At 37.6% G+C, this 24,632-nt stretch overlaps 1 protein-coding gene across 1 annotated transcript in view; it reads left to right on the top strand.

Moving 5' to 3' along the window:
- Positions 1–23,808, top strand: part of LOC126481478 (aldehyde dehydrogenase 1A1-like) — a 39,556-nt gene extending 15,748 nt beyond the window's left edge. Inside the window, exons 4-12 of the mRNA XM_050105257.1 lie at positions 1,389–1,554; positions 3,317–3,507; positions 10,379–10,492; positions 13,389–13,491; positions 16,537–16,721; positions 19,511–19,675; positions 19,923–20,080; positions 23,453–23,527; positions 23,614–23,808. Coding sequence (XP_049961214.1) covers positions 1,389–1,554; positions 3,317–3,507; positions 10,379–10,492; positions 13,389–13,491; positions 16,537–16,721; positions 19,511–19,675; positions 19,923–20,080; positions 23,453–23,527; positions 23,614–23,683 — 1,227 coding nt within the window. The 3' untranslated portion in view covers positions 23,684–23,808. The remainder of the gene's footprint in view (positions 1–1,388; positions 1,555–3,316; positions 3,508–10,378; positions 10,493–13,388; positions 13,492–16,536; positions 16,722–19,510; positions 19,676–19,922; positions 20,081–23,452; positions 23,528–23,613) is intronic.
- Positions 23,809–24,632: the final 824 nt, after the last annotated feature.

Below are 24,632 nucleotides of genomic sequence, written 5' to 3'. Positions count from 1 at the left end.
TTCCCACGCTCCAAACACGAATGGAATGGGAAGAAAGGCTGATAATTGGTACAATGGGACATATCCTCTGCCACGCACTTCGCAGTGGTTTGCAGAGTATAGGTATAGATGCAGATTTAGCATTTTCTTAAGTGCTGTAAGATGACCACACACCAACCACGGAAAACACTCCCATACTAACTGTAATGTTACATCCTCCATACTTCTTTGTTGGTACTACACATGGTGGCAAGTAACAGTGTCCGTTCATTTGCCAAACACAAACCCTTTCATCGGATTGCCTGAAGGTATAGTGTGATTCATCACTCATTTCTGATTAGTCATGGTGCACTGGTGTCACAGAGTGAAGTGGCACACTGGGTAGCATGTTGGACTTGCATTCAGGGGGATGACAGTTCAGATCTGTGTCTAGCTGTCATGATTTAGGTTTTCAGTGATTTCCCTAAATTGCTCCAGGAAAATGCTGGGATGGTTTCTTTCAGAGGGCTATGGCCGATTTCCTTCCCCATCCTTTCATAATCTGAGCTTGTGTTCCATCTGTCCTGACTTTGCTGTCCGATGGGACAATAAACTCCAGTCTAGTCTTTCTTTTTCCTTCCTCTTTCTCAGTGGCATTGCTCTTTACTCAGTCTCAAGTGTCAGTTAGTAACGACTACAGAAATGTGTCGCTTATTGCTCAATCGTTCTACCCCATTTTGCTAACTGAGCTACTGGTAACACTTTGGACCTCATGATGGATTCCTTCTGCTGATGTCATGCAATTTTTTAAAACCACCTTCTGCGATTCTCAATGCTCCCTATCTATTAGTACATAAGATCTGCCTGATTTTTGTTTAGCTGTTTGGATAACAATGTAGCCTTGTTTTGCAAATCAATAAGATGTTTAGTATACCATGGACTTTGTCTGTTCGGAAACTTAGTTTTGAAACCTTTGTTAATTACTTTGCATTTCTTTATGGGAATACTATCATTAATTTCACACACATCCACACATCCACACACACACACACACACACACACACACACACATACACAAGAGAAACGAACTACCGAAGTAGGAAAGAAAAAAAAAAATTGTGCCATGTGGTGGCCTTGCTCCATTTATTCCTGTTTTGGTAGATAGTGAGAGGGTCCTACCATTCTTAGATTATATTATTAGGCTTTGTATGTCACAGCTCTTCTTACTGAGGTGTCATGTACCATGTAATGCAATATAATAACACCAACTAACTGAAGATAGTGTGTTTCTTGTCATTGTTGCAAAAGATAAGGAGTATTACAGTTTTTGTTTTACTTCAGAGTACTATGTTCCCTCCACTGGGCCATTAAAAGATGCAAGTTTATGATTCACACTTAATCTAGTTTTTTGTTTTTTATTCTGTTTATAGCTAGCAGGCTTGATAGAAAGGGATATTCACTATTTGGCTGTACTGCAGAGCATGGAAGGAGGGAAGATATTCCCAGCTTCATATGGTGAAATCATATTTTCTGCCAACTGTTTACGTTACCTTGCTGGCTGGGCTGACAAAATCCATGGTCACACCATACCTACAGGTAATGAGAGTTCATATCTTTAACTAGAGTAGTGAATGATAACTGCATACCAGTGTAATAGGCCAAATGCAACATTTAATTGCTGTGTTTTGCCCATAAAAGATAAACTTTAGTAGTACCTGCCCTACACACACACACACACACACACACACACACACACACACACACATACATAGACAGAGAGAGAGAGAGAGAGAGAGACAGAACACCATTGTTATATGCAAATGACTAATTATTTCAGAAGAAGGGAGAAAGAGAATTGGGAGGGGGTAGAGGTACAATTTGATAGCTCAGATACACTGCATGTGTGGCCGTGCCAGTGCAGACTTAACTGGGGCATTGTCATGAGCCAAAAAGACTCCCTTGGCAATCTCCTGTAAGTAGCCTGGAAATTATGGTAGTAACGAGCATACTCAGTTAACATCACAGCATGGCAATCCCAAAAAACTCATTATAGACTACTCCGGAGATGATTGGTTGTTCACCATTTTCAGTGGTGATGAATCCATGTGCAACATGCTTTACTGGTGATTAGGAAGCTAAAGAAGTAATCTTGAGTGGCCTAACACAGCTGCAACATTTCTGCTGCTGCCACAATTAGGTGGGCTTTCTGAATGGGGTTGGGCAATCACGGAACATAGTGTTCAGTGATCTTTGTCATGCTCATAATGTTGTGCCAGACACTGAAGTCTAAACTAGGACCTGTTTTCAGTTTTTCCATTGACACCTTGATTGTGGTATGATGGTTTTACAGCACATGGGCCTCCACTTGTCCTGTGATTCTCAACTCGTCTTTGCCTTTCAGGCTTTTTTGCCTTAATTGAAGTGTCTGTGCCATTTAACATTTGTCCTATAGTGCATTGTTAGCCATACATTTACACCAACTCAGCAAGAATTATTTCTCAATCGATCTTCTTCAATTGCAGAAAACAAATTACCACACAATACTCCTCTATACCAACAACAAGCTGCACAATTTTTAATGCCTCTGGCAACATGTTACAGTACCTGCACAACAAGATGGAAGAGGGTTAACTGTCTCCATAACTGGGAAGAGGAAACAGACATGAAAGAAAGAGTCAGAAGTAAAAATGACTGTTGCTCCTGAGGCTAAAAATATTCCAGGGCCTTACTACTGCTGTTTCTACAACAGCTTTTATGTACCATGAAGTTATCTCAGTCCATGGCATAGAACAACTTTCCTAACTCAACATCTATAAATCATTCCTTTTATCCTCCTTCCTCTTTCTTATCTACTGCTTCTTTCTAAAAGATGAACTTTTGAAAAAAAAGTCTCTGAAATCTGTAGATTTAGCATATTTCTGTTTCTTTCCTGTATTTTTTAGCCATATATCAGCTGATATTGTTCCAATAAGAAAGAAAGAAATTTTTGACATGTTGCCTTTGGCACTCATCCTAGGATCTTCCACTGATGGTCATTTTGTGTTTTTTGTCATTTTTCCAGAATGAGTGGTTAGCACTGTCAAATAATCATCCAGAATTGCTGGTGGTAGACTAGAAGGTGAACCTTTAACAATATTACCCACTCATGCTGGAGAAATTGAGACCCCAAGATAAGTGCCAACAGGCTGTACATCAAGAAATGGCCATGAAAGTTTAAGCAGTTGCATAAATAAATGTTTATCTTCTGCCCAGGCATCGTTAACACTTGTAATAGTGTTTCTCATATCAATTAGTACTATATTTCAGTTGATCAAAGGATAAAGATAAAATAAGACAGTTATGGTCTTTTAAATTTCAGATGGCCCTTACTTCACCTACACACGGAAAGAGCCTGTTGGAGTAGTTGGGCAGATAATACCATGGAATGCTCCTGTACTGATGGCTGTATGGAAATTAGCTCCAGCTTTCGCTACTGGGTGCACTGTAGTACTGAAGCCTGCTGAAGATACGCCTATCAATGCTTTATACATTGCAGCTCTGTGCAAAGAAGTGAGTCTGTTTGCTTCTTTGTCTTTCTTTGAGATACATACAGTGGTTGAAACTATCTGGATACTATTACAGCATATATGAATAGAGACATTGGTGTCACTTGCTGAGCAAAATTCCTAGTAGTATCTGCAGTCACAATGAAGCAATAGCTTGCCAAACTCAGGGACTCCCAATTAGATTAGGAGATGGCTTCTCACAGACAAAATACGTCAGTTTGAGGTATTTATGTGCCACTAATCACAACCAGGTGAAATATTTCTGATGTCATAGCAAACGGAAATTATGATATAATGTTTGTGACCAAACCACTGACCAGGCTCACATTTTAATATAGAGTGAGTGAAAAAAATGAAATTGACTGTCAGGGTACAGTGATTATGATTTCTAATCAGAAAACTGAAGTTCACATCTGGAGATGGCCATTCATGATTTCTTAAATCACTTATTGACTGCAGACTCCATTTCTTGCAAAGCCATGGCTAGTGTTAGTATTAAGCAGTGGAAAGTCCAGGATGGAATAACAATATTATGACAAGGACAAATTGTTACTAACCACATAGAGGAGGCACTGAGTCACAGACAGGCCCAGTGAAAACACTGCTAAACATTTAAACTTTCGGACAAAACAGTCATAGTACATGCACATATTCACACAAGCTCAACACACACACACACACACACACACACACACACACACACGCACACACACATGACCACCATCTCTGGCTGTTGTGGCTGGAGATAGTGGCTATGTGTGTGCATGTTTTCTATTTTTGAATTAGGACTTTTTAGCAGTCTTTTTATTGGGCCTGCCTGTGACTCAATACCTCCTCTATGTGGTGAACAGCAATCTATCTGTTTGGTTATGTGTAATATTGCTAGTGCTAGTAATTTATTCATGCAAGGATAATTCTATGATGAATTAGTGTTTGGCAGGTTGATGCAAAAGAAAAACATTAGTCATAAACACAGATGTATGAAAGTATATACAAGTTTTTAATGACGAGAGTAGAGTTGGTCAGCCCAGTCCTTGAAGGCATCATCTTGGTATTTCTTGAAGTGATTTAGGAGCACAATGGAAAACCTTTATCAGAATGGCTGCACAGAGCATGAGCCTCCATCCTTGTAAATCTGAGGCCAGTATTATAAAAAATGCAGTACCTGATTCATTTATGTCTAGCTTATAATGATGGCTTTCATACATACCTGGAACAAGTTATTTTGATAACAGAAAAATATAATTGTAAGCTGTTCATTCAGTCACTTGGCCATTATCAGCAGGACACACCACACAGTGTTGCAGCTGACTTTAGGCCCATGATCATGTTGTCATGTCTGTGTAACATCTTTGCCTTTCTTTCTATCTTTCTGAAAAGCTAAACAACTTGAGTGAAATTTTAAGTTCGTAAGAATGATGGGACATTAGCATTATGTACTGCCTAACTTGTGTGTGTGGTTTTCCTGCAAAGAGCATTAAGTTTTAGATGTGTAATATGGTGTGAAAGATATTATTTAGTTATTACTATTTTTTATGAACCCATACTCACAGTTCTGTAGCTAATCTTAAATTGTGTAGTGTGTACTATTTAAGTCCTACACTCTGCCTTTCTAAATACAAGTATTTTAGTTATCTCTTTTGTTTCCTGGGGCAATCTCTGATAGAAAATACTATTAAAGAGTTCTTATGTTTGATTTTACTTAGTAAATGGTTCTTGCTCCATGAGCAAGGGTAGAACTATTTATGATACTACTAATTTTTCTTCTCATGTGACAAGACTGATAGATTAACTCACTTGGCACCATAAGACATAAAAAAAGGCATTTCCTTACAGTGAGCCTGACTACTACTTTTTCATTATTTGTATAGCCTGTTTTAGCAGATTTTCCCATTTTGCATGCATTTGATACCCAGAAAAGAAGTCCATAGGTAAGAATTTAGTGTACATAGGAACAGTATGTTGCCATAAGTCACTTCCTGTTATACAGTGGTGATAGGGTCCTATAGACGGAACATTCTGTAGCATTCTCTTTGACAATATCTTCAGACATTCATTCCATGTCAGATGACAATCAATATAAAAACTTTGTTTTTGCTACACAATCTATAGATTTTCATGCATGTTTAATGTGATGGAACAGTTTTCTGTCTTTACACTGAAGTTTATGCTGTTTGTTTGCTATGATCGGAGTTAATTTATTACATGCAACCCCAACTGTAAACATCCTTAAGGGTTTCATGTACCTTCTAAACTAAGAGTTATGATGTTTTATCAACAACTATAATCTTGCTAGCATGAGCAAGGAGAATTTTTTTTCATGTCTTGTCTTGTCTAGATATTCATTTATACACATTAAGAGCAGACTTTTCCTAATATAATATCCTTAGGGACAGCTGTGTTAACATGTTTTGGGTTTGATGCTTGCTTCACAAAAAAATTAGTATCTCAAGTGTGGGTTATCTCTATCTTTTGCAGTCTAATTTTCCAGGTTAAAGTGGCACTACTCATTAGCCTTATACCTACTGTTGTAACATCTTATATCTAGAACTAACACTTCATTTAGTAGTCTTTTATAGGCAACAGTGTTAAACACCTTGGACAGCTATAGAAATGTGCCTGTACACAGTTATCCCTGTCGAGATCTTCAAGACTACTTTTGTAAAATCTGTAGTGGTCTAAATTGTACTTACTTGCTTTGTATGCCAAAGAGTGCTTTGTTGAAAATATTGTATTTATTCATACAGATCATTACTCTTCCTTTCATAATTGACTCTATTACTTTTTTCTGTAAATGGGGTGGTATTCTCACTCCATTAACTTTCTGTAAATGACATGAAGAACTAACTCTGTTTTCGAAAACTAGAGAGAGTTATTTTGAAAAACTAATAATTATTCTTCCCATCTTACACTCATGGTTTTGCCCATTGTATTGGGATTTATTCGTAACGCTAATTATTGTTAGACAAGGCAGTTCACAAGGCTGAATAACAATTAATATGCCACACATATGGAAAAAAATAAAAAAAACTGTCCCAAGCTGAATACTAATTCCCTGTGTTAGAGTATGGATTTATAAAGACATCTAGTGTGGTTGCACATCATGATACATGCTGTGCCATTCTATGTAAGAGTATGGGTGCATTGTCGATTGACGTTTTTCAGCTACTCATATATTATATACGGAAGAAGGGGAAAAAATAAGTAAAACTCTCTGTAAATACAATGGAGGATGCCATTTATTTACCACTGATTACAAAGTTTTATTATTATTATTTTTTATAACTAAATCAGTCCTTTCTTGAAAATGAAAATGTTTCTTGAAGTTGTACACATGCCTCCATAGGTCCTCATCAATTGCTGCAACTTTGTCACCAGTGGCTTGCCTGAGTTCTTTAATACCCATGATGTGCCTTTGGAATGCATGGTCAGAAACATCCACAGGCCAAGTAAGTTCACCGAAATGAGAGAACAGTTCCAAACATTTTACGAACTACAGACATATTGTATTATGTGATGTAGGCTGTTGCTCCATCCTGTTGGAAATATAGGTTTTTAGGATCACTGCCAAGCTACCTTACCTTTATTTCAACAAAGCCTTCCAATATAGTCACGTACTTTCTGAATCAATGGTCACTGTCTGTTCATTTTCAAAGAAATAGAGGTGTACAATTCCAAAAGCACCAACTCCAGATCAGTCACTTTAGGAGAGTGCAAGTGCTTTTTGTGCAGTTTGTTATGGTTCACTGCAGTTTACCCAGCCAGAAACATGAAAATTTGCTTCTTTGACCATGAGGACAGAGAATTTCATAAAGTCAGATGGCTATAAAGTTTATGTTACACAGCTGTAAAGGAAATAGACCTCCATCTCATTTTGACAGCAAGTTTCAGGTCAGGTTCAGATATGCTCATCATCTTTTGTATGTAAAAATGTATCTAGATTGATAGCTTTATTTTCTTTGGTCTTAGACTTTTATCTTTCAGTACTGTATTGAGCAGCATTTTGAATGCTGTGCTGTCGAATTAAAACTGGAAAAGCCATCCCTCATAATATTAACAGTTTACAGGACACCTGTGGGAAACATTCATAAGTTTCTTTCCCCGCTAGAATCAGTTTTTACAAAACTATAAAGTAATAACAGTAATTTTATGGTATGCAGTAATTCTAACATAAATTTTCATTCAAATAATAACAATCATAAGCAATTTGAATCATTGTTTACTTTCAACATACTCTGTAGGACAACATTTCCAACAAGAATATATGGATATAGCAAGATCACGATTGACGATGTGTTCCTCAACCCCACAGATTAAAGTGCAGTAAAAACACAGACTGTAATAAGTGACTGTCTGACCACAATGTTAAAATGAGAGCTTCGAAACTTGCCTGCGGAATAAACAGTGCATGGTCGTACCTAAGTTAAACATGTTAGAACAATAAATTTTGAATCTACTCAATTGTTTATAAATAGTTTACATCAGGAACAACAGGATGAAATATATCAGGCAGACACAGTGTATGAGAAATTGAATTCATTCTAGAACATATTCGTCAAACACTTTGAAACCTACTTCCCTCAAGGACAAATTAAAATCAAAGCAACCTGTATTGGAAGCAGAAAGTGGTTAACAAATGACATTAAAATAGCACTTGCGAGGATCTGTATATAGAATACAGGACTAGTACAAACCAAGCGATTAAATCACAAGAAGTACTGCAAAATACTTTATACATGTGTAATCAGGATGATTGCATTATTCACAAAAAAGCAAGCCAAACAATAAAGTAAAAACCATAAAAAGTGAGACAAATAGGAACATGAAATCAGAACAAACAGGAAGACCACAGCTGTGTGGTAATGGCACTCATTAGAATAAACAAAAAGTTCCAACCTCAGAATTCAATAAATTTCTTCTCACTGTAACTGAAATACAGGGAACCATAATAATCAGTCTCCCACAGAACCCATAGAACTGCTTAAACACATGGAAAACACGCCAGACATAGGACTTTATTTCAAAAAAGCAGAACTTCTAAAGAAATTGTAAAAATCGTAAAATTACTTAATAGCACTCAATCCTCTGTGTGTGATGGTAGATTAAATAGGATTTTCAAATTATGTGCAGGCTTAATCAGTTACATGTGCTACTATGCAATGAAAAGCATGGTATTTTGAGATGGACTAAAACATGCAGTAGTGACGCCTGAGGCATGTAATATTTAACTGTCAGCCCAGTTCTCTGCTGTATGTTCTCAAAGGTATTCGAGGGAATACTATATGATAGGGTTTATGGCTACACTACATAATATGGCTTACTGACACCTACACAGTTTAGCTTACATACAGGATTCTTCACTGAGTGAGCCATATTTAGCCTCAACAGATGAAATTCTAGGTGAACAACATTTCATAAGGTATCCAATGTGGATCTTCTGTGACCTTGCTAAGACAGTAGGCTGTGCACATTAACACGAACTTTGAAAGCTTCCACACTAGGCATCAACAACAAACCTTTGGCTTGGCTAGAGTCTCACTCACACAACAGGAAACAGAGTTTTGTTAATGGAGACGGGTGTAACAATAAATTCAGACTGGAGCCACTGATTTTCTTAATCTACATTGATTATCTACCAATTACAATTAATAAAACATCTGCTGATGATACAAGTATTCTGATCAGAGGGTCTATCTCCAAAGTGCAGTATACAGCATAATCAGTCACTAATAAAGTGTAAAATGGCTCCAACAAATAGCTTAACCTGGTTTTTTTTCTCCAAATACTAATATATACAGTTTCAGACAATAAATATAAACTTAAAGTTCCTGCAATGGGCATTAACAATCACAAAATTAATGAAACACACACACAAAAATTCCTAGGCACCCAGAGGGACATTAAGTTAAGATGGAATGTGCAAATTGATCAGCTGCTCAAGAAACTTAACTCAGCATGCTTTGCACTGTAAATAATTTCTTACTTTGGTGATACAGAAATAATGCTATTGTCACATCTTGCCTTTTTTCCATTCTATAATTGCCTGTGGTATAATCTTCTGGGGAATAAAGTCAAAATTGAAAAACAATTTTAAAATTAAAAATGAGTGGTGAGATGAACATATGTATAGGGATCTTTTCAAGTATCTCAGTATATATACTCACTGATGGTCTCTGCAGCCAATAACAAGGAACTGTTTAAGATAAAGTGTGACATTGACAACCAGGTCACAAGACAGGTGAAAAACTACCACCGGGGGCTCCTCAACTCTCACGAAAGTACACAAGGGAGTTCGCGCGCCAGGTATAGAAGTAGGCAATAAGCTTTCCATCAATGTAGAAAAGGAATTAATAATTTACAGGTATCCAAAAGAAAACTAACAAATATTCCTCATAGATGAACCTGCTATAAAATGAAGTAAAGAAGTAATTCTTCGAGTTACAAGGAATCCCTTAGAGTAAGAATAGAGAAAAACCATGTAGGTAAAAACACTCTTAAAAGAAAAAGATATGATACTTCCACTCATCCCATAAAAGCAAAAGCATTGTATTTTAATTTGAATTATGATGTTAAAAATGTAATTTTATTATTTATTTATGTCATTAGGATAAGGTTGTGTTCTTTCATTGCATCTTACTTTTTAAGAACTCATTTAAATGTATGTGAATAAACTGCAAGTTGCAATGTTATATGCAACTAATTCCTCTTATAAAATAAGACAAATATTGTGCATATGATATGTAAAATGCTCATGTAATACTGCATTGTTTCACTTGATGTGGCATGTATTATTGGCACACTACGTGTATAACATGTAATCAATAGGACTAAGAAGAAATCAAATCAGCAGGTGCCAACCATAATTTCTTTTGTAGGCTGGATTTCCTGCTGGAGTTGTCAATGTTGTCCCAGGATATGGGCCAACTGCAGGATCTGCCATTGCATCACACCCTGAAATTTCAAAAGTGGCATTCACTGGTTCTGTTGCGGTAAGAAAATTATTTCTAGAACATAATTTAATATATGAGTGCTAATATTTGAGTGGAAGTCTGATTAAAAATATCATAATAAGTTTTTTCTAAGAGTTTGGAAAATCATTGGAACACTGACACTGTTGTTGAAAACATACACGAACACTTAAAGCAACAGGCTGGATGATACAGCCTTGTAACATTGCCCTACACAGCTTTGATGTGCTGGAACTGCAAAAAGCTGAAAGCTAGGGGAAACTACTGCCATGAGCTTTTTCCTGAGGGCATGCAGCTCTAATTTATGGCTTAATTACAATGGCACCTTCTTGTGTAAAATATTTTGGAGTTAAAAATAGTCCCCCATTACATCACTGGGTGAGGATTACTCAGGAGGATGTCTTCATCAGGAAAATAAAGACTGACATACCACAAGTTGGAGTGTGGAATGTTACATCCCTCCATAGATTAGAGAATTTAAAAAGGGAAATGGATAGGTTGAAGTTGGATACAGTGGGAATTAGCATAGTGTGCTGGCAGAAAGAAAGACTTTTGATTGGGTCAGTATAGCGTTATCATCACAAAATAAAATAGGAGTACTGTAAGAGTAAGCCTAATTATGAGTAAGAAAACAGCAGTGCAGGTAAGCGACTATGAACAGCATAGCAAATGCATTATCGAAGCCAAATGGATGTGAAGCCAAAACCCACAACAGCAGTGAAAGTTAATAAGCCTACTGGCCTCACAGAGAATGAATGAGAAGTGTGGAAAAGGAATTAAAGTTCATGGAGAACAAATAAAAACTTTGATATTTGCCAATGACATTGTAATTGTCAGAGAAAGCAAAGGACTGAAAAACAGTTGAATGGAACAGATATCACCCTGAAAAGAGGTTGTAACATGAACATCAATAAGAAAAAAATAAGGGTAATGGTAAGGGGTCGAAGTACACCAGGCAATGCCAAAGTAATTACCATAAATGAAGAAATGGCACATTGAAAGTAGTAGAAGAGTTTTATTATTTAGGCAGCAAAAAGACTTAAGATGACTGACTTAGGGAAGATATAAAATGCAGACTGGCATTAGCAACAAAAGAATGTCAGAAAAAGGGGAATTTGTGAACATCTGATACAATTTTGCCCCCAACAGTCTTCTCTGAAGGTATTTGTGTGAAATGTTGTATGGAAGTGAAATATGGGCAATATGCAATTCAGCCAAGAAGAAAGTAGAAGCTTTTGACATAATAATACTAAACGTATTAGATGAATAGATTGAATAACTGATGAGGTAATGAGTCAGATTGGCCCAACTTGCCTAAGTGAACAGATTGAATGATAGGGCACATACTGAGGCATCACCAAAATTTCAATTCGGTTGTGAAAGGAAGCCTATGTGTGTGTGTGTGTGTGTGTGTGTGTGTGTGTGTGTGTGTGAGAGAGAGAGAGAGAGAGAGAGAGAGAGAGAGAGAGGGGGGGGGGGAGAGAGAGAGAGAGAGAGAGACAGAGAGAGACAGAGACAGAGAGAGAAGGGAAGGAAGGTGGTTTAAAGGGAGACTAAGGTTTGAAAACAGTAAGCAGGTTCAAATGGATGTAGATTGCAGTTGTTAGGCAGGGGCAGAGATGAAGTGGCTTGCAAAGGATAGGCTAGCATGAAGATGCACATCAAACCAGTTTTCAGATTGAAGACATGACAACAATGAGATGACGTGTGAACATATGGCACCACCTAAGTATTGGAGTGCATGGTGTACAGGTATCTAAAGGTATACATAACATTCATGGTCTATTCCTTTAGAGCTGGTGAGCTCATTCCATTTCTGAAAAGAACCTCCCCACCCCCACCCCACCAAAAAAAAGTACCATTTACTGCACTCATAATCATGTCTGGGCAACAATACAGGAGAGATGAAAGCTGTTTCCCTGGTGGATCTTCTTCTTATTCTTCTTCTCTCTCTCTCTCTCTCTCTCTCTCTCTCTTTTTTATGTTTAGTTAGAAGACTTGAATAATTTGACTAACAGCTGTTTGTTGCCGTGACAGATTAGTCATAATGAACATTTACTGACAGAAGTCATACTGGCTTTGGTATTCTACTGTTGGCCACATGCAATCATTACCAATACTTTTTCATTGTTTTTGTTTCATTTTATTAATTGCAATAATAATAACTGAGAAACTGTCCCTATAAGAGACACAAAATAATGCATGCATAACAGGCAACATTGATAAGATATGTCGATAATACACCTCATCTATAAATAAAACTTTAGAGCAAAATCTCTCTCAAAAGAGGAAATAAAATCTTACAAATTATTTTGAAAATATTAAACATCACACTACTGCTTTCACTCCATCAGCAAATATAGGAATTCTGAGCAAACTTCATTAATGTGTAACTGTGAATAAATAATGGCATACACAGTATTTAGGAGCATGTTGATAATATGCCAGTATTATATGAACATTTATGCAGTTACATAAAATTTTATCAAAAATCCGCTAAACATGAGAATTATTTGTAACCATATTGGACTATGTACCTGCAAATAGTTCACAGCAATAGCCTACTCCTAAATTTTTCAAAACCAATTATTTTACAGTTCCACAGAACAAATAAACTTCATATTCCTGAAATGAATATTAACAATCAGAAAATTAATGAAACCACACATAATAAAATTCCTAGGCATCCAGATGGGCAGTCAGTTAAAACTGAATGAGGAAATTGATCAGCTGTTCAAGAAACAGCTCAGCATGCTTTGCACTGTGAGAAATATCTTACTTTGGTGACAGGATCCACCAGTCCATCAACATGAACTTCTGATCGCCCTTCACACTGGAAAATAAAACAAATCTTTCTTTTATGCCTGATATGTTGTAGTAATAACTGAGTATTAGGAAGTATTAAAATTGTGTCCAGGTTGGAAAAGCAGTTATGGCAGCGGCTGCACAGTCAAACTTGAAGAAAGTTTCACTGGAGCTGGGTGGGAAGAGTCCACTGATAATACTTCCTGATGCTGACAGTAAGTAAACTATTTAATTCAAATAGAAATACCTAAATACAAATGATACAAGTAGTTTAAAGACATTCATTGTGAGCATCGCATCATTGAAATTTAATAAGGAAAGACCTCCTGCTACCTTGCAAGGAGCACTGCAGAGGAAACATGATTTCCAGATAAGTTTCCGGATTTCTCTCTTAAAATAGTTAGTGTAGAGAAGCCAAAAGATAGATTAGTTTACATACATAAATGTTTTATCTTGCATAAAAATTAAGTTGTGTGCTGCAAAAGCATGTATTTCTTCTACCCCCATACAATAGTAGGGAAATAACTTTGTCTCCGAAATGATGTGTGGCTGCCCCCATTTTCTGTAAAATAAGAAACATCAATAGATGAATGTAACTTCTGTTTGTATGAAGTTTGCATATCAGGTTCCAAGTATCTACTTATCAATGACCAATGAGATATCATTGAGTGAAGTTGACTGTTACTGCATTATTTGCAACTTTTATCTTTGTGTATTCTATCACAGTTTTATGTTTTGACAAACAGTAAGTTTGGCTACTGAAGAAATTCTCTCCCAGTTGTGGTAAAGCTAATTGTTTGTACAACCCAGTAGTGATTTCATTTATCTCTTTTGTAATATGACTTCAGGTATGTTGTTGTTGTTGTTGTTGTGGTCTTCAGTCCTGAGACTGGTTTGATGCAGCTCTCCCTGCTACTCTATCCTGTGCAAGCTTTTTCATCTCCCAGTACCTACTGCAACCTACATCCTTCTGAATCTGCTTAGTGTATTCATCTCTTGGTCTCCCTCTACGATTTTTACCCTCCACGCTGCCCTCCAATACTAAATTGGTGATGCCTTGATGCCTCAGAACATGTCCTACCAACCGATCCCTTCTTCTGGTCAAGTTGTGCCACAAACTTCTCTTCTCCCCAATCCTATTCAATACTTCCTCATTAGTTATGTGATCTCCCATCTAATCTTCAGCATTCTTCTGTAGCACCACATTTCGAAAGCTTCTATTCTCTTCTTGTCCAAACTATTTATCGTCCATGTTTCACTTCCATACATGGCTACACTCCATACAAATACTTTGAGAAATGACTTCCTGACACTTAAATCTATACTCGATGTTAACAAATTTCTCTTCTTCAGAAACGCTTTCCTTGCCATTGCCAGTCTACATTTTATATCCTCTCTACTTCGACCATCATCAGTAATTTTGCTCCCCAAATAGCAAAACTCCTTTACTACTTTAAGTGTCTCATTTTCTAATCTAATTCCCTCAGCATCACCCGACTTAATTTGACTACATTCCATTACCCTTGTTTTGCTTTTGTTGATGTTCATCTTATATCCTCCTTTCAAGACACTGTCCATTCCATTCAACTGCTCTTCCAGGTCCTTTGCTGTCTCTGACAGAATTACAATGTCATCGGCGAACCTCAAAGTTTTTATTTCTTCTCCATGAATTTTAATACCTACTCCGAATTTTTCTTTTGTTTCCTTTACTGCTCGCTCAATATACAGATTGAACAACATCGGGGAGAGGCTACAACCCTGTCTTACTCCCTTCCCAACCACTGCTTCCCTTTCATGCCCCTCGACTCTTATAACTGCCATCTGCTTTCTGTACAAATTGTAAATAGCCTTTCGCTCCCTGTATTTTACCCCTGCCACCTTTAGAATTTGAAAGAGAGTATTCCAGTCAACATTGTCAAAAGCTTTCTCTAAGTCTACAAATGCTAGAAACGTAGGTTTGCCTTTCCTTAATCTTTCTTCTAAGATAAGCCGTAAGGTCAGTATCGCCTCACGTGTTCCAGTGTTTCTACGGAATCCAAACTGGTCTTCCCCGAGGTTGGCTTCTACTAGTTTTTCCGTTCGTCTGTAAAGAATTCGTGTTAGTATTTTGCAGCTGTGACTTATTAAACTGATAGTTCGGTAATTTTCACATCTGTCAACACCTGCTTTCGTTGGGATTGGAATTATTATATTCTTCTTGAAGTCTGAGGGTATTTCGCCTGTTTCATACATCTTGCTCACCAGATGGTAGAGTTTTGTCAGGACTGGCTCTCCCGAGGCCGTCAGTAGTTCCAATGGAATATTGTCTACTCCGGGGGCCTTGTTTCGACTCAGGTCTTTCAGTGCTCTGTCAAACTCTTCACGCAGTATCATATCTCCCATTTCATCTTCATCTACATCCTCTTCCATTTCCATAATATTGTCCTCAAGTACATCGCCCTTGTATAGACCCTCTATATACTCCTTCCACCTTTCTGCTTTCCCTTCTTTGCTTAGAACTGGGTTTCCATCTGAGCTCTTGATATTCATACAAGTCGTTCTCTTATCTCCAAAGGTCTCTTTAATTTTCCTGTAGGCAGTATCTGTCTTACCCCTAGTGAGATAGGCCTCTACATCCTTACATTTGTCCTCTAGCCATCCCTGCTTAGCCATTTTGCACTTCCTGTCGATGTCATTTTTGAGACGTTTGTATTCCTTTTTGCCTGCTTCATTTACTGCATTTTTATATTTTCTCCTTTCTTCTCTTACCCAAGGATTTCTACCAGCCCTCGTCTTTTTACCTACTTGATCCTTTGCTGCCTTCACTACTTCATCCCTCAAAGCTGCCCATTCTTCTTCTACTGTCTTTCTTTCCCCCATTCCTGTCAATTTGTCCCTTATGCTCTCCCTGAAACTCTGTACAACCTCTGGTTCTTTCAGTTAATCCAGGTCCCATCTCCTTAAATTCCCACCTTTTTGCAGTTTCTTCAGTTTTAATCTACAGGTCATAACCAATAGATTGTGGTCAGAGTCCACATCTGCCCCTGGATATGTCTTACAATTTAAAACCTGGTTCCTAAATCTCTGTCTTACCATTATATAATGTATCTGATACCTTTTAGTATCTCCAGGGTTCTTCCATGTATACTTCAGGTGTACTGTTACATTTTTCAGATTGCCTTTTGCTGATAAAACTGAGACTTGTAATGTAAAAAAAAAAAAATAAAATAAAATAAAAACTGTAATAGTAGTAGTAATAACACAATAACCATATGTTTCAGTTGATGAAGCAGTACAGATAGCACATGATGCACTGTTCATCAACCAAGGACAAGTCTGCTGTGCAGGAACAAGAACTTTTGTGCACGAAGATATATATGACGAATTCGTTAAGAAAGCAAAAGCAAGAGCTGAAGAAAAGAAAGTTGGTGATCCTCTGGCAGATGGCATTCTTCAAGGTCCTCAGGTAACAAATAATTGTATTACATGAACAATGATATAGAATAAGTATAGCATTACATTCTGGAACTCCCTGTGAATTTCATCCACCTTTTGGACAACAAATACATATTTTTACAATGAGGAACATTAAGTTCTAATAAATAATACAATAAAATTGCAAGAACAATGAATAGCTGACCAATACTTATCTTCCATGTAAGTTAACAGTTTCATCAGTGAATTGTGCCTTCGATGCAAATATTAAAATTATCAATACTTGAAAACACTGTATGATATGGACAGATAAAAAATTTGATCATCAACTTGCAGCAGGACAAAAACACACACAAAGAAAAAAAAATGTGTGACCTTTCAGAGCGTCGCTTCTTCTTCTGGCAGCAGGGTGGAAGGGAAAAGAAGAGGGATGCAGGAAAAGCTTTAGTGAGGTTGAAGAAATGGGAGGAGTGATGGAAATTTTACTGGAACCTCATTTCAGGGGAGACTTCCTACACACACCAAAAAAAAGTTTTGCATCACCTTGCTTCCGAGAGTTCCGGAACCTGTACAGAAAATTGGAATAGAGTTCAACCTAAACATTATTTCTGCCCTTTTTATTGCTCATGAAAACCACACATTGCATGTTATACCACCATACAGTGAGACCTTCAGAGGCGGTGGTCCAGATTGCTGTACACACCGGTACCTCTAACACCCAGTGGTACATCCTCTCGCACTGATGCATGCCTGTATTCATTGTGGCATACTATCCACAAGTTCATTGAGGCACTGTTGGTCCAGACTGTCCCCCTCCTCAATAGCAATTCACCGTAGATACCTCGGAGTGGTTGGTGGGTCACATCATCCATAAACAGCCCTTTTCAACCTATGCCAGGCATGTTCGATAAGGTTCATGTCTGGAGAACATGCTGGCCACTCTGTTCGCGTGATGTCGTCTTCCTGAATGAAGTCATTCATAAGACGTGCGTGATGCGGGCGCGAATTGTCATCCATGAAGACAAAGGCCTCACCAATATGCTGCTGATATGGTTGCACTGTCGGTTGGAGGCTGACATTCACGTATCGTATCCCACATAATGCCACCCCAAAACGTAAGGGAATCTCCACCTTGCTGCACTCGCTGGACAGTGTGTCTAAGGCATTCAGCCTGACTGGGTCGCCTCCAAATACATCTCCCACAATTGTCTGGTTGAAGGCATATGCGACACTCATTGATGAAGAGAACGTGATGCCAATCCTGAGCGGTCCGTTTGGCATGTTGTTGGGCCCATCTCTACTGTGCTGCATGGTGTTGTGGTTGCAAAGATGGACCTCACCATGGACGTCGAGAGTGAAGTTGTACATCATGCAGCCTGTTGCACAAAGTTTGAGTCATAACATGACATCCTGTGGGTGCGCAAAAGTATTATTCAACATGATGACGTTGCTGCCAGGGTTCCTCTGAGCCATTATCCGTAGGTAGTGGTCATCCACTGCAGTAGTAGCCCTTGGGTGGCCTGAGTGTGGCATGTGATCGACAGTTCCTGTCTCTCTGTATCTCCTCCATGCCCGAAAAACATCGCTTTGGCTCACTCTGAGACACCTGGACACTTCCCTTGTTGAGAGCCCTTCCTGGCACAAAGTGATAACGTGGATGTGATCGAGACATGGTACTGACCGTTTAGGTATGGTTGAACTACAGACAACATGAGCCATGTACCTCCTTCCAGGTGGAATGACTGGAACTGTTCGGCTGTCAGACCCCCTCCATCATGCATGGTTGTTTACATCTTTCAGCGGGCTTAGTGACATCTCTGAACAGTCAGAGGGATTGTGTCTGTGATACAATATCCACAGTCAATGTCTATCATCAGGAGTTCTGGGAACCGGTGTGATGCAAAACTTTTTTTCGATGTGTGCAGATGGGATCCTTCCACATCATCTTATTCTATGGCATTTTCATTATCTTTGTGTGAATGTTAAACTGAATGTTATTATAATTTCTGACACGTACATATCTTTTTAGCTCTTTCCAGAGAAAAGTTAACTACTGCTGCAAGTAGTGAAGCGATTCAGAAAACACAAACAATGGAAATTTCAGCTAGGAATACCAACAATGTAGGGAAAGACAGATTGCTACTTATTGTAAAGAAGACATTTCAAGTTGTAGACAGGCACAATTAAAAGACACTTACATAAAGCTTTTGGACACATCCTTCATCAGTAAAACGCACACCACACACACACACACACACACACACACACACACACACACCATTTACACATACAAGCAAGCACACCTCACGCACACGACTCCCAACTCCAGCATTTAGGGCCAAAATGCCGAGATGCTGGAGTTGGCGGTTGTGTGTGCATGATGCTTTTGTGTGTAACTGTGCCTGTCTGCAATTTGATGTGTCTTCTTTATGGTAAGTAGCGATTCAGAAAATACTTTAACTTTGAAGTAAATGTTGATGTATTTTTGAATAGACCATTTCACTTTATTTGTCTTGCATATATTGTGAGATACGTAAATCACGTTTCTTATGATATGATGCACACTTTTAGTTAAATATATCTGGGTTTTACCACTGTAATAATCACTTAGTTTTGCCAAATACTGTAGTTTGTATCATAATTGGGCATAATATTTGTGCCCTGTTTCAGTACAGTGCAATGTATTTTTAAAATATCAAGAAAAATTATCACAAATTGTAATATGGAAACTGAGAAAAAAACACAATTTAAGGTGAACTTTTTTGATAAAAAATTATGTTTGATAGAAACATTGTTTCCTAAAAAATAAATTCTTTTCAGATTAATGAAAAGATGATGAATAAAGTTCTGAGCTACATCAAGGCAGGAAAGGAAGAAGGAGCTCGTGTTGAATGTGGTGGAGAACGTATAGGTACAGCTGGCTACTTTATCAAGCCAACAGTGTTCTCAAATGTTACTGATGACATGAAAATTGCGAAAGAGGAGGTAAGAACTTTATAACATTATCCTTTTTACTAGATGAAATTTGCTTGTGTGTGGACTGCTAAAATATGTTCTGTTTATTATTGCCAATTTTTCCCTTTTCAAACAATTAATCTATAGGTTTTCATAAATTCTAACACATGAATATTTACAAGACACTATAGAAAGTTCAACAAAAATATTAAATGTTTTACATTTGATCTTTGTATCTTTTATGTTTGAGTACAGTGCTTTACAAAAAATGTTTCAGATATTTGGCCCTGTACAAAGTATTCTAAAATTCAAAACTCTGGAAGAAGCTATTGAAAGAGCTAACAATACGACTTATGGATTGGCATCTGGAATTGTGACTAAAAATATTAATAATGCCCTGGTGTATGCAAATGCTTTGGAAGCTGGCAATGTCTGGTTAGTCTTATTCTCACTATCAGTATCTGTTGATATAATGAATGAATGCTGTTCTTGTCAAAAATGGTGATGTTGATTATGTTATTTATTAATATTATCATGACAGGCAGTTTTATTCACTTCTTTCTGCGTGACCTTGAGTGATAAACAGGTTGTTATGAGATTGAGATCTACCCAGTGTTTGTTTGTTTTTGACAAGTCTTGGCACTGACTAACTGGTCTTGCTGGTAACAACAGGCCTCTACTTTAGAAGTTAGTTAGTTATACGCTCCATGGCTCATTTGCACAATGAATCATAATGACAAGTCATTTTACATACATATCACAACTTAATTTTTAAATATGGCTACATGCTGAACAGTTCTAAAGTTTTTTATTTTTTTAATTAACATGGTATAGATTATTTTGTGTATTAAATAATAAAACATAACTGCAATATTATGAAAAGAATAGATTGTTACCCATCATAAGGATGACACATTGAGTTACAGATAGGCAAAATGAAAAGACTGTCACATATTGAACTTTTGGCCAAAACCTTCTTCAGAAAATCACACACACACACACACACACACACACACACACACAGACAATTCGCTGCTCTGGCCAGAATGCAACTGTTGCATTGCTGGAAAGCAGCAATCCTAAGTAGGGTGGGGAAGATGGTTGGGGCAGCAGGGTACTGACACCAGGAGAGAAGAACATTTGTCTGGTGGAGCCTGCAGGGATTAAATGTCAGCAGGACAAGGGACAAGACCACCAGGCACAGTGTTGGGAGGCTGTGTGGGAGTGGGAAACTGGGAGCCGAAAATAAGAGGAGTAGAGAAAGAGAAATGACCGGTGGATGTGTTGACAGGTAATGGCACACAGTGAGGATGAGGGGACATAAAATGGGAGAAGGTGATATGACACAGGGGGCAGAAACTGTTGGGTGGAGGGTTTGGGGATAATAGTGGAGGCCGGGATAATTTTGGGAATGGAGAATGGGTTGTAAGAACTCACATCTGTGCAGTTCAGAAAGTTGGTGGTGGAGGGGAGGATCCAGATGGCTCAGTTTCTAAAGCAGCCATTGGAACAGGGATGTTATGTTCAACTACATGGTGTGTCACAGGGTGGTCCACTTTGCTCTTGGTCACAATTTGGCAGTGGCTGTTACTCCAGGTGGACAGTTGCTTGGTAGTCATACCAATATAAAAAGCTGTGCTATGTTTGCAGCAGAGCAGGTATTACATGGCTGCTTTCACAGGTGGCCCGACCTCTGATTGGATAAGCTTGTGTCAGGATTGGAATAGGAAGCACAGGTTGGACTGGATAGGTCTTGAACCTGGTCTTCCACAGAGATACGATTGCCGTGGCAAGGAGATTGGATTGGGAGTATCATAAGTATGGACTAGGATGTTACGTTTGGGTGAGTGAACACCACTTTAAGAGCAATGAGAAGTGTGATGGTACTTAATGGTTACTGCTAGTATCATTGCTCTTCCAAGCAGCATCCCATACGAGCAAACCAGTTGCATCTTTACCTGCAGTTAGGTGTACTTTAGGTACTGGGCTGTGCATGGCTTTGTTGAAAAAGAATAGTTCAATTTAGTCATAGGGTTGAGCCACGCATGTATGCTTTCAGGCCCTACAACTAATTCACTGCAAATAATCTGTAGCTGTGATCCTGCAATCAAATAGTCCATGAATTGGCTAGAATTGAGATTCAATAAAAAACACGGAAACAAAAAAAGAAAAGTTAAATGAATAATTTAATAACAAGAGTTCCATTCTAATGTCTGTAATTGATGTATTGAACTAAGTGTGTAGAATCAATGAAACTGGAGACCCACTAACAGACTTCTTGAAAAATATCATCCACACATTTCTGAAGATAACAACGGCAGATAAGTGCAGGAACTAGTACACAATCACCTTAACAGCTCATGCATCCAAGTTGCTGGCAAGAATAATATACAGATGAATGAAAAAGGTAATTGAGGATAACTTCGATGTTGATTAGTTCTATGTGAGGAAAGGTAATGGCACAAGAGAGGCAGTTATGATGTTATGATTGAAAATGAAAGCAAGACTTCACAAATATCAAGACTCATTCATAGAATTTGTTGACCTAGAAAAAGCATTTGTCAATTTAAAATAGTGCAATAGGCTCAAAATTCTGTGAAAAATACGAGCAAGCTTCGAGGAAAGATGGATGATATACAATATGTGTACACAAGAATCAAGCTGGAAGAATATGAATAGAAGATCAAGAACAAAGAGCACAGATAGGATCTACGATGGGGGTGCAATGTTTCTCTCCTAATGTTCACTCTATACATTGAAGAAGAAATGATGGAAATAAAAGAAAGTTTTAAGCGTGGGTTTGAAAATCTGGGTGAAAGCATATGAGCGATAAGATTCACTGATGACATCACCGTTCTTAGTACAGGTGAAGAATTACTATGGGATCTGTTTATTGCAATGAACAGTCTTAGAGTCAAGAAAATGAATTCAGAGTAAATGGAATTGGTGACCATAAAGTAGATGAAGTTAAAGAACTCTGCTACCTTGGGAGCAAAATAACACATGGTGGATGAAGCAAGGAGGACAGGAAAAGTAGACTAGAACAGGCAATGAGTGCATTTCTTGACAAAAAAAAGTTTACTTGTTTCAAACGTCAGCCTTCATTTGAGGAAATAATTTCTGAAAACATACATTTGGTGCGCAGCATTGTATGCTAGGGAAACATGGACTGTGGGAAAACTGGAAAAGAAAATAATCGAAGTGTTTGAGATGCGATGCTATAGAAAGTTGTTAAAAATTAGATGGACTGATAAAGAATGAAGAGGTTCTCAACAAAATGGCAAAGAAAGGAATGTATGAAAAACACTGATAAGAGGAAGTAACGAGATAATAGGACTTGTGATTAGACATCAGGGAATTCTTACGTAGCTCTAGGAGGAGGTGCAGAAGGTAAAAACTATATGACAAGAATAACTGGTGACATATGGTGCGAGTGCTAATCTCAGATGAAGAGGGTGGCACAAAAGAAGAATTCATGGCTGGCTGCATAATACCAGTCAGAAGACTGATGACTCAAAAATAAAGAAATAAATAAGAGCTGGCTGTGATAGACTTAAAGAGATGAAATACTAAGGTGTTCCCATCACTTCTTAAAATTGTAATTGCACAAACTGTTTGTAAAATAGTTGATTAGCATTAGAGATACTACTTTCTTGACATACCATCATTGCTCTGTTCATCCACTGTAGCGTATTAAATCAGTAAGAAATGATAGGTGTTGTACTACACTACCCACTTTCTTCATTTAGTTGTGTAATTAATTTAGCTTCAATAATTGAAGGTTTACCTACTCCCTTTTTTTTATAGGATTAACTGCTACAACGTCATTACACCGCAAGCACCATTTGGTGGCTACAAGCAGTCTGGAATTGGCAGGGAACTGTAAGTAAATAGTATAGATTAAAAAGTAAAATGACATAACTAGTAAAACAATTTTTGATTATGCTACAATGCCTAATATTTTTCAGGGGAGAAGACACACTGCAGGAATATCTGCAGGTAAAGACTGTGTCTGTGAAACTTCCAAGCAAATCGTAAGATCTTTCAGCCACCAAATAAGGATTTTGTTCTGTTAAACAAATCATTATTGTGAAGCTTTAACAAACTTTTGTGCTGATCATATTGTAAAACCAGTAATATGGAAATAAATTTATATTTTTTTATCAGAGTATTTACTTTCTTTGTAATTAGCACCTTTTGCTCATTTTGGCAATAAAACTATAACTATCATACGACTTTTGTAGATCAGTTTATAAAAATAATGGTAATTGTTAATATGTACGGGAGAGATGGATAAACTTGGGGTAGAATAAAGCTAACCTAGTACAACACAACAATTAAAAAAACTGAGTGTTCACCCATTAAAACTGTAGTAAATAATGCAGAATACATTACCATTTTTCATTAATATGCACAGTTCAGCTAGCAGCACTCGTGCAACATTTCTTAATGATTTAGATCTTGCATTAAATAGTTTAATAAATGTAAGTATAATTACAAAATAATTTTGTTACAGGGAGACAAAATAGCTGACAAGTACTTGCCTTCAGGAGGAAAAATTTTAAGTACTGTGTGTGTGTGTGTGTGTGTGTGTGTGTGTGTGTCATGTTGAGAGGTGAACCCCCCCCCCCACCCCCCCCCCCCCACCTTCCCCATATGGGGAGAACGATCTGAGTTGAAAAATGGGAGGCATCAGAGAAAATCTGGGATAGTTTTTCGTATTTTTGGGCATCTATCGACGGTATGTAAATTTCATCCCCAAAGAATAAGTCCTGGCCAGGCATTCTGTCTCCTTGTAATTTTATGTGGTTCTCTCCCTTGAATTTTTTTATACAAATAATATTGTGTTTTCATTTTAACAGTGATTACCTTAAAGAATAAAAATTGAAAGATTTTCCTCATTTAACCCATATACCAAGCAAGTAATACATGTACATTACTGTCCATTTTCGATACAACAATTATTGCAAATGCTACAACTGCTGTA

This window comes from Schistocerca serialis, chromosome 5 (assembly GCF_023864345.2).
Source record: "Schistocerca serialis cubense isolate TAMUIC-IGC-003099 chromosome 5, iqSchSeri2.2, whole genome shotgun sequence".
NCBI classification, from domain to species: Eukaryota; Metazoa; Arthropoda; class Insecta; order Orthoptera; family Acrididae; genus Schistocerca; species Schistocerca serialis.
The sequence above is the reverse complement of the archived record's forward strand: the minus strand, read 5'-3'. Positions and strand labels throughout refer to the sequence as shown.